At 45.9% G+C, this 14,695-nt stretch overlaps 1 protein-coding gene across 20 annotated transcripts in view; it reads left to right on the top strand.

Moving 5' to 3' along the window:
• Positions 1-4,468: 4,468 nt before the first annotated feature.
• Positions 4,469-14,695, top strand: part of KIAA1217 (KIAA1217 ortholog) — a 360,048-nt gene continuing 349,821 nt past the window's right edge. For 3 of the 20 annotated variants that reach the window (XM_088844137.1, XM_088844129.1, XM_055428390.2), the window contains exon 1: positions 4,492-4,861. In XM_088844137.1, the coding sequence (XP_088700263.1) occupies positions 4,792-4,861 (70 nt within the window). In that variant the 5' untranslated portion in view covers positions 4,492-4,791. Of the gene's footprint in view, positions 4,862-5,072; positions 5,283-14,695 lie in introns of those variants that run through there. The other 17 variants (XM_088844132.1, XM_088844131.1, XM_088844136.1 and 14 more) reach the window with 11 other exon arrangements.

Raw genomic sequence — 14,695 nt, 5'->3', positions numbered from 1 at the left:
ACAGCCAGCAGGGCGCTTACATTTGTGGACATTCTCACATTCTGTGGATTCCACCCTGGAATTCCGTGGAATACATTGGGGTTTAGATCACTCTGGTAGAAGAGTTGTGATTCTCACTTAAAAGCTGCCACCTAGGATCCAGACTGGGTCTGTAGTGACCAGGGTCTGGCACCTCCCCACCATGGTGCACTCAAGATAGCGTTGCTACAGTGGTGTGTAGACAAGGTCTGTTCTCTCCAGGGTCTGCCAACTTAAAAGAGATAAAAAGAAACCCCAATAAAAATGAACATCAATGGAGTCTCTGGGAAAGAAAGCAAATCTGCTTAAAGCATTAACACATTGGATACAAGTGTGGCTCATATTTATATCCACATGAGGAATTTGTTACGATGTAGGGGAGGAAAGTTCCAGGACATCACAACAGAGAGACGTGAGGGGGTTATGTGGGGGTGGGGTGGGGTGGGGGAGAGGCTCTTGGCCACCTCATTTCTTGGCCGGCAGGGTCTCCTTGCAGCAATTAGGATTTTAAGAACTGTGAAGAAGATGGGTTATTCTCTGGAGAGAAGGCTGGAGCTATAAATGATGACCTGGTCGCATCTGTGAGATCTTTGTCCTAGACACAGAAAGGAAAACTCTGATTTGATGGCTGAATCATGCAGGATATTGTATTGTGGAATCTGTGTTTCCCGATGTGAAATTGTTGGTGGGGTTTGTAATACAGAGATGAAGTTCACACATTTAATTAATAAGTAAGTTTCTCTTGTGAGGTCTGTGTTGGAGAAATTATGATGTTCATTTCACATTTGGAAACCAGACGGTCCGGAGGGCTTATCTTGAACTTAGGTGACCATCTGTGCTGGCTTGCCAGGGACAGTCGCAGTTTCTGCATCTTGTCCTGTTGTCATTATTAACGGTGTCTCCTTTCCCTGTCACAAGTGCTCTGGTTTATATTTAAGTATACGGTCACCCTAGCCAGCTGACACACTGCTGGCAACAGGAGGGTTGAAGATCTTGCATTTCATTCACCAGATCATCCACTGAAGCAAATGTTTTCCCAGTTGTCAAAAGTCCTTTATTTCTGACTTGCAGAGTGACACAACAGCATGTCCTTTAGAAGAGAAGATGCATCGCACAGCAGACCTGAGGTCTCTGGTTGAAACTCTGTGGCTTGTTTTTCACTTTGCTTTGTCTGATTTTCCCAGTTATGGAAACCTTGGAAGATTACATTTTATGACTTCAGCAAGCATTAATTATTTCTTTTGTGTCCCAATGTCATATCATTTTAAGTTATCCTGTTCTTAATATGATTTAAAGTAAAATGGAAAAGAAAAAAATTGAAACATAGCAGAATGATTCCACCAATGCTTACTCTAGTGATTTTTTTCTTAAAAAACTTACACGAAGAAAATCTACATGCTTTCCTCAGCCCTATGATTAAATATGCCTGCCCAGAAGTCATACACAATATTTATTATTTTTGTGATTAATGTCCATCATAGTAATGCCCGTTGAAATTGCATTATCACAACCAATAATGGCTCATTTCTGTCATGGGTTTGTTCTGGGTGCAAAATCACCATTCCTCCTTTCATCACTAGTATCTCATCAGTGGACTTTCTTTTTAAATGACACTTCTCTGTGTCTTAGCTCATTGTGAATCATGAATTGCCAACATACGGTGCCATTAACCAAGAAATCGTCTTGTACCTCTCCTGGTTAACCGAAATGGAGTTGAAAATATAGCCTGCTGGTAACTTTCTTGTAGGTCTGTATGTGTCTGCAGGAAAAATCACATTTCAAGTGCTTCCCGTTTTCTTTAGGCCTTTCACAACAAATTTCAAAGTCTGGCAGTAGGCAGGTTGGTTTGTCATAGCAATTTTTTTAACCCAGACAGTAAATGAAACCAAAAAGCTTCATGTGCATCTAGTTCAAATAGTGTTTCTTCCAGAAAGAACATCCCACAGTAACAGCAATGACAATAATAGTATGTTTCATGAAGATCTGTATTACTAAGCTAATGGAGTTTGCAGAGAAGGGTTACTGTTTGCCAGAGACCCCACTCAGAGAAACTGACAATCAGCACAAAGTTCTTCAGTTCAGTTCAGTCGCTCAGTCGTGTCCGGCTCTCTGCGACCCCTTAGTGAGGGCTTTGTGCTTTGGGAAGCGACATAGAGAATAGAGCTGTGGCATTAATACAGAGCCTCTCCAAGTGTTTTCAGTCCCTGCTCTCAAGGAGGAGGAACAAAGGCCCAGTACCCCATAGAATGATCAGAAAGTTTGACTACTCAAGAGAACGTGTTTTACCATAAATATGTATCTAGATTTCATGGTTCTTAATGATTTATGTTAAGTATCTTCATTGCTAAATTCCTTTTTCTTTTGTGTACTCCCTGAAGAATCTTGCTTCAAGGAATGTCTGCAGACGCCAGAGTCAGCTTTGCTTGTGGGGGAGGGGAGGGTTCCAGCCGCTGGGGCTGGGACACATAGTTCCCCAAGGGAACTAAGCAGAGTGCAAGATGGTTGGGAGAGCCCCCATCTGGCTTATTTGAAATCGACAAGAGAGCTTATCTGCTCTTCCGTTCCATTCTGTCGCTCAGTCCTGTCCGACTCTGTGATCCCGTGGACTGTAGCCTACCAGGCTTCTCCGTCCATGGGATTCTCCAGGCAAGAATACTGGAGTGGGTTACCGTTTCCTTCTCCATATCTGCTCTTACACTTTCCAAACAGCCCTAGGCAAGCAGAATCTGCGTCTAAAGGTGCATCTTTTCTGCCTGTATTGAGCTAGTCTGGAAGAGCCCCGGGTAGGACTGGGTGCTACAGATTGTTGAGGACAGACTGCCATTGTAGGTGCCTTGCTGTCTCCTTCACCCTGGGGTTTTTGCATCTGTACTGTGTCAAGAGACAGGCAGAAACTGCCAGGAACAGGTTCTCCACACACCAAGTCAAGGTGGGTTGGTGTCACAGCCACAAGCCCAGGGACATCTGGTTTAGGCTGACTTCTGGAGCTGCCCTGCTGTGCTCTCTCCTTCTACCCTGCCCCCATCCTTTCTGGCATTAATAATTCGAAGACAAATACTCAACAGCGAGACAAGGACCCAGATAATATGGACCTGGGGGCCTGAACTCAGATTCCTGCTTCATGAACACTCAGAACCCAAGGAAATAACCAGGTTAAAAGGAGATTCGTCTGGCCTTTGCCGTAGGGCAGCAGGACAGAAAGTGTGTATGATTAGTTCCTCCTTAAAGCAAGATTACCAGGTCAGCCTGTTGCAAAGTCACGAGGTCCTTGAGATATCTGCCATAGGTCAACCCAACTGCCTGCCTTCAGTGCTACTGGGCTTGACTTTAACTTTCTAGAAGATCCACCACATCTTCTTGGGTTTCAAGAAAAATCCCTTTAGGAGTTGAGGTGGTCTCTTCTTCCCTTCCTGATGCGATGACCTTGCACAATGACCTGATGTGACTTCCTGGCGTAATGACCTTGTCCTCCATGGGCTTCCAAATTTTTCTCTGAAATGGCCAAAATATGTCCCCCACACTCCCAAAGTACACAGGTGACTCAAGGTCAGAATCTGTTGTTCTGCACACAGTCTTCATCTAAATTAATCTAAAACCTTGTGTGAATGATATGTAAACTGGGCCAAGTTATGGTGAGCAGGCTAACCATCCTCCTTACCCCCACCAAACAATGGGGCTCCTACAGATTAAAAGATCACCGTCTTCCTAGGCAGTGTTTGATATGCCCATATCTGAAATAGCAGCGTGTACATTGCACAGATTATGTACTCCCTTTTTTTTTCTTTAATGTTTATGGACACTGCCTCCTCTTTTCACTTTCTGGGAAACTGGCCAGTGTTTCAAGGACCCGGTAAAGAACAAAATAAATGTAGGTAGTTTCAAGGGAGAATGAGTGTGCTGGATGCAACTCTGCCCATCCAAAGAAAAGCATTTCAAGTACCTTTATGATATTTTAATGAACTGGAGAGATTCAGAAGGTTGATTTTACTAGTTTACTTTTCAGATTTGTGATCGACGTGTGAGTGTGTTTATGTGTGTTTGGGAGGAGGAACTGTTGAGAAAGTGTAGGCAAAGGAGTGCAAACTTCGAAAAGTCCAGCTGAAGAGACTGAAACTGATTGTATGCAAAGTCAGCTGTATCTCTCTCTTAATCAAGCTCTAAACGCTCGGTGAAGAAAGTGTTTAAGAACCTTCAGCATATCACCTGTCCTTCTCGTAGCCCTTTTAAAAGGGATTTCACTGAAATTTGGGACGTTCCGCAGGCGGCTGTTCCTTTTTCAGCATATCAGCCTATTGGGGAGGCTGATTCCGTGAGATGAAAGAGACGGAGAACCGGCTTCCAGCAAAGGCTCCTGCCGGCGATCCCGGGCCATGTTTTCCTTCCCCGGCTGCGGAGTCGCCGCAGTTTGCCTCGGGGGGCCCGCGTGGGTCCCGGGCAGGACAGCGCATCACCTGTTGGGGCCTCGGGGAAGCGCGCGGCGCGGGGGCGGGCGGGGGCCCAGCCCGCATTCCTCAGGGACCCGGCGGGCGGACAGACGGACGGACCCGGGGACGCGCGCGCGCGGAGGGACGCGGGAGGCCGGCGCTGGAATGCAGTCTTCCCCGGCGAGAGAGACTTTGCACGGGAGTGGAGAGTAGTTTGGGGTGGGGTTTCGCACCGTCCCCTCCTCTCCACCCCCCGGGCCCCCTTCCAGGCGCTTTCTGGAAGCGTTTTTTCAGAACGGCGCTCTGAAGTTTAAAGACCAGAGAGGAGCCTGGGCGGGAGGCAGGGACAATGGAAGAAAACGAAAGCCAGAAATGTGAGCCATGCCTTCCTTACTCAGCAGACAGCAGACAGATGCCGGGTAAGTAAGAGGCTCTCATTCAAAGATGGAGTTACGGTTCCGCGTGTGCCTCGCTGCTGGCTGCTGCTTTTTATAACTGCAGAGCGAGCGCCTGGCACAGAAAAGGCGTATTTCTTGGGGTGGTGCGTTTTCCCAACTGAGTGGAGAGCTGTAGGCTGGACTTTTTTTTTTTTTTTTTAATCTCTGGCAGGATTTTCTTAAGCAGCCAAGAAGTGGCGGGGTGATGTTACACTGGTAGCCCTGTAAGCCGTCAGTACTTGCTAGATCTCCAGGCAATGACAAATACATCGCCCAAAGTAGCTTTCCATGCTCACTGCTCCAGCCGCGGGAGAGAGGAGCTCTTTCTGGAAAGGTCTCTCGGGAACGGCAACACTTCCATTCATTGGTTGGGGGGATTCCACGAGGCACAGGCACGTTGGAGGCAAGTTTGGTCGTATTTGAGAGTTAAATCGCAGAGTTTGGGGATGTTTTCTTTTTTTCTTTTTTTCCGGGTCGGAACAGCAGGGGAGCACTTGTCCATGTAGAGGAGAGATGGAGCTGTGAGAATTTTCTGTATGCTTGAATTCAAAAGTTGGGAGATGTTAAGACAGTTCTGATAGATTTTCTCTGAGCAGTTTCTCTTTGATTGTGTTTATAATAGACTTGTCTTTTCCGTAGGGAATTTCCAGAAGCTTATGTCGTTCCAAAGAAATTATGCAGTGGGGTTGGGTGGAGAAAGGGCTCCTCGGCTGGGCCGTCCGGTGTCTGACGTCTGTGATTCCGGAGCCTACCTTGCATGCACTATCGCGAAGGCAGCGGATTTGGACCCCGCACAATCCAGAACCCTCCCCGCCCCCACCCTAGCCCAGGTTCATCCAGGGGCCAGTTAACAGCCATGCTTGCGGGGCTGCAGTGCTGTGCGTGGGAGTAACAACAATGCACAGGGGAAAAGGTGTGTGTTTTTTAAAAAGGCAAAAAGGAAATCACACATGACTCATCCACACTGAAAATGCAAAACTAAGCCAGACAGAAGAAAATGCAATTAGAAGAGATAGAAATTCCCCCCGGTGAAAGGCAGGAAACTTTAAGACCAGTGAACCCTGGAGAATCCCAAACTCACAGCCCTCTGCTTGCTGGCTGTGTTTGTGCTGTCAAAGCAGGACACTCTCCTTGGGGGCCTGTGGGCAGTGGGGCCTCCTCCCCTGCCCTGATTGATAGATAGGTCCTGCAGCAGGAATTCAACCTCTGGGCTTCTGCTGCATTACAAAATACTAGGAATCTAGAGGCGCAACAAGAGAGTGGAACTGATTTAAGAAACGATTTACAAACAACCACAGCAGTTCAGAGACTTGAGATGGTGAGATTGATGCAGTGTGATCACCTTATTTCATTTATTCACTAAGCATCAAGCATCTGTTCAGTGGGAGTCACTGTTTTAGCTTTTGGGGATACAGCAATGAACAAAATAGATGAAAAGCCCTTGCCTTATATTCTAAGGGCCGAGTTTGGGGGAACGGGAGTGGAGGACAAAAACAATAAACAGATAAGTAAAACAGCATGTTTTATGGTGGGGTTACCATATTTGTCAAACAAAAATAAAACAGGCTCATTTAAATTTGAATTTCAGGTAAAAAATAAACATTTTTTTTTTAGTATAAGTATATCCCATGCAATATTTGGGATATACTTATGCTAAAAATTATTCGTTATTTATCTGAAATTCAAATTTAACTGGGCATCTTATATTTTATCTAGTAAGTTTATTAAACTGTGGGGGAAAATAAGGCAGAGAAAGAGAATATGGGCGGGGCAGGGGTGAAACTGTAGTGGGGTTATTAGAGGCAGCCTTACTACTATGATGGAGGAGGTAGTGGCAACCCACTCTGGAGTTCTTGCCTGGAGAATCCCCATGGTCAGAGGAGCCTGGCGGGCCACAGTCCCCGGGGTCTCAAAGAGTTGGACACGACTGAGCGACTAAGCACTGGTGTGATACTTGAAGGGACATCAGAAAGGAGTGAGGGAGGGAACAAAAAGGGCATTTTCAGAGAACAGCATGGGGAAAGGATGGATAGAAAAGAGCTTAAGAGAAAATTCTAGGCCCTGTCGGGTAGGGCCTCTGATAGTATAGTAAGGACTTCGGCTTTTATTTCAAGGGAGGTGGGAGCTGCTGGCGGGTCTGAGAGGTTTCTTCAGAGGGAGTCCTGGGTGCTCTACTGAGAATCACCCGAGTGGGGTTGGCGGCAGAGCATGGAGCCCAGTTAGGAAGCTTCCAAAGTAAACCAGTCACTAGCTTGGATCAGCAGGTAGGGGTCATAAGAAGACAGACTTTAGATATATACTGAGGATGAAACTGAATTTGCCAAGGGATTGGATATAAAATATAAGAGAGACAGAGGAGTCGGAGATGACTTCAGAAATTTTGGTCTGTGCTTCTGGGGAGTTGTTATTTACCTGAAGGGGAAAGTGTTGGAGAGGAGTACTGGAGAGGGTGTTTATAGCTTGGAAGTGGAGAGAAGAAAATCTTTTGGCTATGGTAGGATCTGGAAGCTTATCAGGCATCCAAGTGGAGATGTTGATTGCAATTTGGATATTTGTGGCTAGAATTTAGAAAAGGGGACCCAGGATTGTTAGAGATGGTCCAGGATTGGGTCTGTGTGCAGAAGAAGGCTAGAAAGGTGGCAGGGGAGCTCATGAAAGGGGGCTAAGAATTCAGGTTAGATTTCTAAGATCCCCATTGAGTCCTGGGTGAAAATGATGCTGTGAAGGAGTGTGGCCTCTTCTCCTGTTCTGCGATGTGCAAGAGGACCATGCAGAGGAGGCTAGCCTCTGATGGCTGCATCACCCATGATTCTGTGTGGGCTTGACCATATTTGGCATTATAATAATACCAGTGAGAGTGTGGTATTTGAGGGCAAAGACCCTGACTTGTCTTCACATCCCCAGAACCTAACAGAGCACCAGGCATGAGATGGCAATCAATAAATATGTGCTGAACAAAAAGCTGATTATACCACCCTAGGGCTTTGAGTTTATCAATCTACAGATAGATAAGGATCCGCTGGGTGATCATGTAACTTGTTCAAACTGAGACAGTTTTGAGAGTGAAAGGGACCGCTATAAATAATTTCAGTGGGACAACAGTTGTAACCCAGAACTGTTTTGGCAACTGGGCATATGGTCACCTTGAGAATAATTCTTATCGATGATGCTCCTGGGGCTGAACCGTCAGCTGCTGGGTAGTAAACAGTGTAAAGTGCAGAGAGGTGCTTAATAATAAGTGGTTGAATTTGAATCTAACTATATCGTGCTTTTTTTTTTTTTGGCCGTGTGCCGTGTGAGATCTTAGTTTCCCAGCCAAGGATGGAACCTCTGCCCCCTGCAGAGGCAGCACTGAGTCCTAACCACTGGAGTGCCAGGGAAGTCCAATATCCTGCTTCTTTTGAAGGCCCTTGGGTTCCCCAGAGTGGCCCTTAGGATGCCCATGTCTGCCCATAGCAGCCCTGAAGCAACTGCTTTCGCTCTGGCCCCAATGTCTTGAAACCCCTGTGCAGGTGTGTCAGCCTCCTGCTTGCCTCTACCACCCCTGATTCACTGGGGGCTTAAGGTACTAGCATTCACTGTGGTAGCAATCATTTCACAGTATGTAACTATCAAATCAATATATTGTACACCTTAAAATCAGATAAGATTATATGTCAGTTATATCTCAATGAAGCTGGGAAAAAAAATCATATTGGCAGCCTTGCATAGTACAGCCCTGTCAGGGGAAGTGGTGGGTGGAGGGGTTCCCGGGGTCCCCAGACATTCTGGTCTTTGCTCCAAAGCATCCTCTAAAATTGCCCATCAGTTTCTGTCCCTTATCCTGTTTTAACCTTCAAAGCACTTATCAGTCAGTTCAGTTCAGTTGCTGAGTTGTGTCTGACTCTTTGCAACCCCATGGACTGCAGCACGCCAGGCTTCCCTGTCCATCACCAACTCCCAGAGCTTGCTCAAACTCATGTACATCGAGTCGGTGATGCATCCATTTCATCCTCTGTTGTTCCCTTCTCCTCCTGCCTTCAATCTTTCCCAGAATCAGGGTCTTTTCCAATGAGTCAGTTCTTCGCAACAGGTGGCCAAATATTGGAGTTTCAGCTTCAGCATCAGTCCTTCCAATGAATATTCAGGACTGATCTCCTTTAGAATGGACTGGTTTGATCTCCTTGCAGTCCAAGGGACTCTCAAGAGTCTTCTCCAACACCACAGTTCAAAAGTATCAATTCTTCGGCCCTCAGCTTTCTTTATAGTCCAACTCTCACATCCATACATGACTACTGGAAAAATCATAGCTTTGACATTCATGTTACATATTATCTGTTTGTTGTCTCCTCCTTAATTATAATATGCCTCCCCTATGAGGGAAGGGAATTAAGTCTACTTAGATCACCACTTCACTACACTTCCTAACTCCTTTCAGTGTACAGAGCAGGCACTCAATAAATATTTGCAAAAAGTAAATCAGTCAATCAGCAAACCAACCATTGAGACAAGAATGCTTTTCTGGATAGGGGAGGGGCTGTTCCTATTTTGTGTAAAATCTCTACCAAAAACCTCTTTTACTTTTGTAAGATTTTTTTTAGAGGAATCTACATAATGGTCTGGTTTCAGCTGTTAATTTTTGTGCCAGTGTGTCTCCGGTGGTGATCTTTATGATATTAACAAGGGAGCTGGAAAAAATGGAGGAACTCTGTGCGTCCCAACAGAATATGTGATACACAGGAGTCAGATGACCTGATTGCTGTAACGTCTGTGGTTTAGCGTAATCAAGGTTAATTTTTGCTTTGAACATTCCGGTGGAATGTGGACATTCCTGGCCAAGTGGATCGGGGTGGTTAACCTCCAGGTGATCCTGGGACCCAAGTCGTCCAAAGGACGTCTAGTTATGATGACAATTCCCCAGGGTCTTGGAGGTTTCTCCTGGAACTTTTGCACTTAACTGGCCAAAGGGGAAAGAAGAAAGGGTAGGAAAGAGGACTTAGGAGGTCAGGGGCCAGGACTAAAGGTGGCCCACATAGTTTCTTCCCACATTGCATTGAGTGGAATTAGAACAAGACCCCAACTAGATGAAGGGGACTGAAAAACATGATTTTCTTGTGTGTGCACAGAAGGATGTTAACGGTTTAAATACACGGACATACCTGTGACTGCTGCCATAGTAGATTGGAATGCATTGTACAGCCAGACAAAACTGTAGCTCCCCATGATACTCTAATGCAAGAGAGCATCCCAACACAGTTTAGAAAACGACACCTTAGAGACAGCTGACTGGGAGCTACTATGAAGCAGTGGGGGACTCCTTCCCCGGGAGGACAGATCCTCCTAATCTGATCCAGAAGTAAAATCTCAGTAAGGCCATCCACCCTGTTCTTGGCTCTCAAATGGAAAGCAGGCATGGAACGCAGGAACAGTGCCAGGTCCAGATCCTGGGTTGCAGGTCAGCTGGCCCAGCCCAGGCACCCTGAGTGGGGGCTGCAAAGCCAGTCTCAGCAGCTCCTGTGGTGTCTTGTCTGCAGGATAATTTGCTCTATGGGTGTCTTCCTTGGGGTGACCCGTCTTCCATAGTCCTCTGCCTGCCTGGTCCCTGCCCCTCCCCAGCCCCCCACTTTCTACTTTTCCTTTCCAGAAGTCTCCATCCCAGCCAGGAAGCCCTTTGAAACTCAGAAGAGTCTCTCTCTGGCACTTCTGTCCTCTTGATCCCCACTCCTGCTCCGGGGAAGGTTGCTGGGGACTGTTCTCCCCAGGAAACTCCCATCTTGCTCTTTGCCCTGCGGGAGGGGTTGCTCTGGGCCGACAGAGGCTGGGAGGGGCAGGAAGGGGAAAACTGGAAACCTTGTCTTCAGACTCCAGCTTCATTATTTGTTTGACACGGATTCCCAGAATAGCAAACAGTCCGACACACCCAGGCTCAAATGTTAGCACCAAAGTGCCTTCCAGACAAGGGCCAGAACTGAGCTTCTGTTTCCAAGCCTCGGGCAGTGTGTCCACATGGACAGTGGAGTTGGTGGGACTCCATTGGCTGTGGAATTGTGACTCCACGTCCTCTGCGGCTCCCTTTTGATTATTTGCTCCTCAACTAAAAGGTCCCATTCTCCCCAAATGACAGGAATGGGAGAGCCGTCTCCTCTGCCTCGGGGTGGGAGTCGATTGCTTCCAAGAACTGTGTCTCATAGAGTATAAAGCTCCAGTGACCCCTCCAGGGTCATGATAAATGGGAATGGGTTGTAAAGCCCATTGTGTAGGAGTCGTACAGCTGGGTTGTACAACTTTGTGTGGGAGCCGCATTGGTTTGTTTGCTGTGGGTGCCGTAAAAGTGAAGCAGATGGGATCTAGAGCTCAGTGAGCCGTCAGGCAGGCAGGTGAGGCTGAGGGAGGTAGTGGGTCCCCAGGGCAATGAGAAGCCAGTGCATTTAGCCACTGGTGCATTTACTGTCTGTTTCTGCTGTCCTGCACATTGCATTAAACCTCCTTAAGCACCTGGAGACATTTTAGAAGAATCCACGAGACAAGAAAAAATGGCAAAGTAACCTAAGGTGGGGGGCTTCCCAGGTGGCACTAGCGGTAAAGAACCCACCTGCCAGTGCAGGAGATGTAAGAGACACGGGTTCGTTCCCTGGGTTGGAAAGATCCCCCTGGAGAAGGAAATGGCAGCCCGGTCTAGTATTCTTGCCTGGAGAATCCCATGGACAGAGGAGCCTGGCGGGCTGCAGACCGTGTGGTCGTAAAGAGCGGAACACAGCTGAGCGACTTAGCACACACCCTGAGATGGACGTGGCCTCCTCAGTGCCACGTGTGGAAAGGGCTGTGGCTGGAGGGTCAGCGAGGTGGGGCTGCCCCCAGGTGGGTGTTGGAAGATGACCTGAACTCTCACTCTCTCCCTCCTCCTCTCCCAATTTATTTCAAAGAACGTGGGGAACTTTTCAGTCTCCACGGGGCTGCTGTTCTGGCTGTCTTGGCCTTTTCTGAGGATCCTGAGATGAAATAGGATAGTTCTTGTGAGTTCCTGTGGCAGAGCTGGGCCAGTAGAACTTTCTGCTCTTGTTGGTGGTGGAGGAACATGAGTGTGTGTCCTCTTGGGTGACTGTATATATTTGTGTGTTACGTCCACGTGAAGAAATCACCTTTTCAGAGATTCTACTTTGCTAATTAATCTAGCTGTCCAGGATAACTTTTAAAATATATTATTTTCATGATGTCACAGGTAATCAAGGGAATTCCCTGGCGATTCAGTGGTTAGGATTTTGCCATTCCACTGCAGGGGGCACAGGTTTGATCCCTGATCAGGAAACTGAGATCCTGAGAGTCACGCTGCCAGCCAAAAAAAAAAAAAGTAATTGTAAAAATCCATTTAGAAGTCAACTCTGTTATATCAAGTAGACAAAAATTTAACTAATGCAAAAAATTCAACTCATGTGCACACACTCAAAAGCATAAGTTTAAATCTTTGCAGATTGCCCACATATTTCCCAACCTGAGATGTGACATTTTCCACACCTGTCTTTATTCAATAGCTCCTGTTACCTCTGTGTCATTAGAGAAGAGATCACAAACAAGGTAGCCATCACCAGAGGAGTGAGTTGCCATTTCTTTCTCCAGGGGATCTTCCCTACCCAGAGATTGGGTACCCTGCGTCTCCTGCAGCGGCAGGCAGATTCTATACCACTGAGCCACCAGGGAAGCCCCTATATGATGAGAAGGTAGAGTAAGTAAGTGGAATTAATCTCCCCAAATCTTTTTTTTTTTCCAACTCAGAGATATTTATTAGATCCTTACTAATGATTTTTCAGGGCTTCCCTGATGGCTCAGTGGTAAAGAACCCTGCCAATGCAGGAGATGAGGGTTCAGTCCCAGGGTCAGGAAAATCCCCTGGAGAAGGAAGTGGCAACCCACTCTAGTATTTTCGCCTGGGAAATCTCATGAACAGAGGAGCTGGGGGTGGGGGGAGGGGAGTGCTACAGTCCACGGCAGTCACAAAAGAGTTGGACATGACTTAGCGACCAAGCAACAACTAATGATTAGCGTGGGTTGGGTGCTCAGGGATATTCAAAAGAAAACACATGCATGAAAACATAATAGTGACAATCAACTTCTCACAGTGTTCTTATTGGTCCTCAGTATTGGTAACACAGGTAGTGTTATTGAGCTCTCCATTTTGTAGGTAGGGAATCAAGACAGAGATAGTAGATGGCTTGACTGAAACCATATGTATAGTAAGGAGTGGAGGAGGGCTAGAACTCAGGGCTTTTAATTCCTACCATCATCCCTTCCCTACTTGAAAAAGACTTCACTCCGCGATTGTGTGTAACTTGAGGGACTCCCATGCTCAAGGCGATTTTCAGTGGATGGTTTCTCCTGTCATCTTTGGAGGAAAAGGAAACAGTTTCCACCCATTGTTCCAGATGTCAGTTCCATGATTTCAGAAGTGATTTGGGCTTCTCTCATCTCATGCTGGGTCTGACAAGCTATTTAATTTTATTTATTTAAAAAAATTTTATTGGAGGATAATTGCTTTACAATGTTGTGTTAGTTTCTGCTATGCAACCAGTTAGCTATATGTATACATATATTCTCTCCCCCTTGGACCTCCTTTCTACCCCACCCCTCTAGGTCATCACAGAGCGTCAGGCTGGGCTCCCTGGGCTATGTAGTAGCTTCCCAGTAGCTCTCTGTTTTCCACATAGTAATACATACATGTCAGTGCTAATCTCCCAGTTCGTCCCACCGTCTCCTTCCCCTGCACCATGCCCACACATTCGTTCTCTACGTCTGCCTCCCAGAGTCTTTTTATTTACTTTTTTCAATATCTTTTAAACCAATAGTTCTATCTTCTCCCCCTCCTAAAGGTACTGTTGAAGTTAATGAATGGTAGAATGAACTGATTGGGCTGTTATTTCCTTCTCTTTTCTCATCAGTGTCTGATGGTCTGATGGAGATGCTATAATTAGCCATGGAATGAGAAGTGAAGGATAAACAAGAAGAATTACTCCCAGAACACTCATCTAGGGGTGAAAAACTGGAGCAGGGAAATGAGCCCACATTTACAATATTTTCTGTGTCTAACCAACAGGTGTTGTACCTACAGTTCTAACTATAGGTATTTCTGGGTAAAGAAGAGAAAAACCATGTTGATGGCACTGCCTTTAGAGGAGCTGGTTTATGTATGAACTCTGAATACTTGTTGGTTTATGTCACTGGCATCAAGTTTTAGTTCCTGGGACTTCATTGGTGGTCCAGTGGTTAGGATTTCACCTTCTAGTGCAGAGGGTACAGGTTTAATCCCTGATCGGGAAGCTAAGATCCCCACATGCCTCATGGCCCCAAATCCAAAACATAAACAGCAGAAGCAATACTATAACAAATTCAATAAAGACTTAAAAAAAATTTTAGTTCTCTGAGACTCAGCTCTAGAACTCTTAAATATTGGGTGTGTTTTCTGTACTTAACTTTTGAAGATAAATAATTAGCAAATACCCTCTTAAATTGTAAATTTATTTTTTAAAATAGAGTATATTTATAATAATAAATATTTAAAAAATAAAAAGCTAGAGACTTCCCTGTAAGTACAATGGTTAAGACTCCATGCTTCAATTATAGGGGTTGTAGGTTTGATGCCTGGTCAGGGAACTAAGTTTTAAATTTGCATATCTAATACCAGTTCAGTCATGCTTAATTTATTAATGATAACAGTGAGGCTGAGAGAGGTCTCATCATTTGTCCTTAATCTAGGCTTGAAGGCCAGATTCCTGCCTTCAGATTATAAAATTGTAAGAAGTTCTGTTACTAGGATGAACCTATGTTTAAAAATAAAGAAATAATCTT

Source organism: Moschus berezovskii, chromosome 15 (assembly GCF_049115385.1).
Source record: "Moschus berezovskii isolate FMDL1 chromosome 15, NW_MosBer_1.0, whole genome shotgun sequence".
Classification (NCBI taxonomy): Eukaryota; Metazoa; Chordata; class Mammalia; order Artiodactyla; family Moschidae; genus Moschus; species Moschus berezovskii.
The sequence above is the reverse complement of the archived record's forward strand: the minus strand, read 5'-3'. Positions and strand labels throughout refer to the sequence as shown.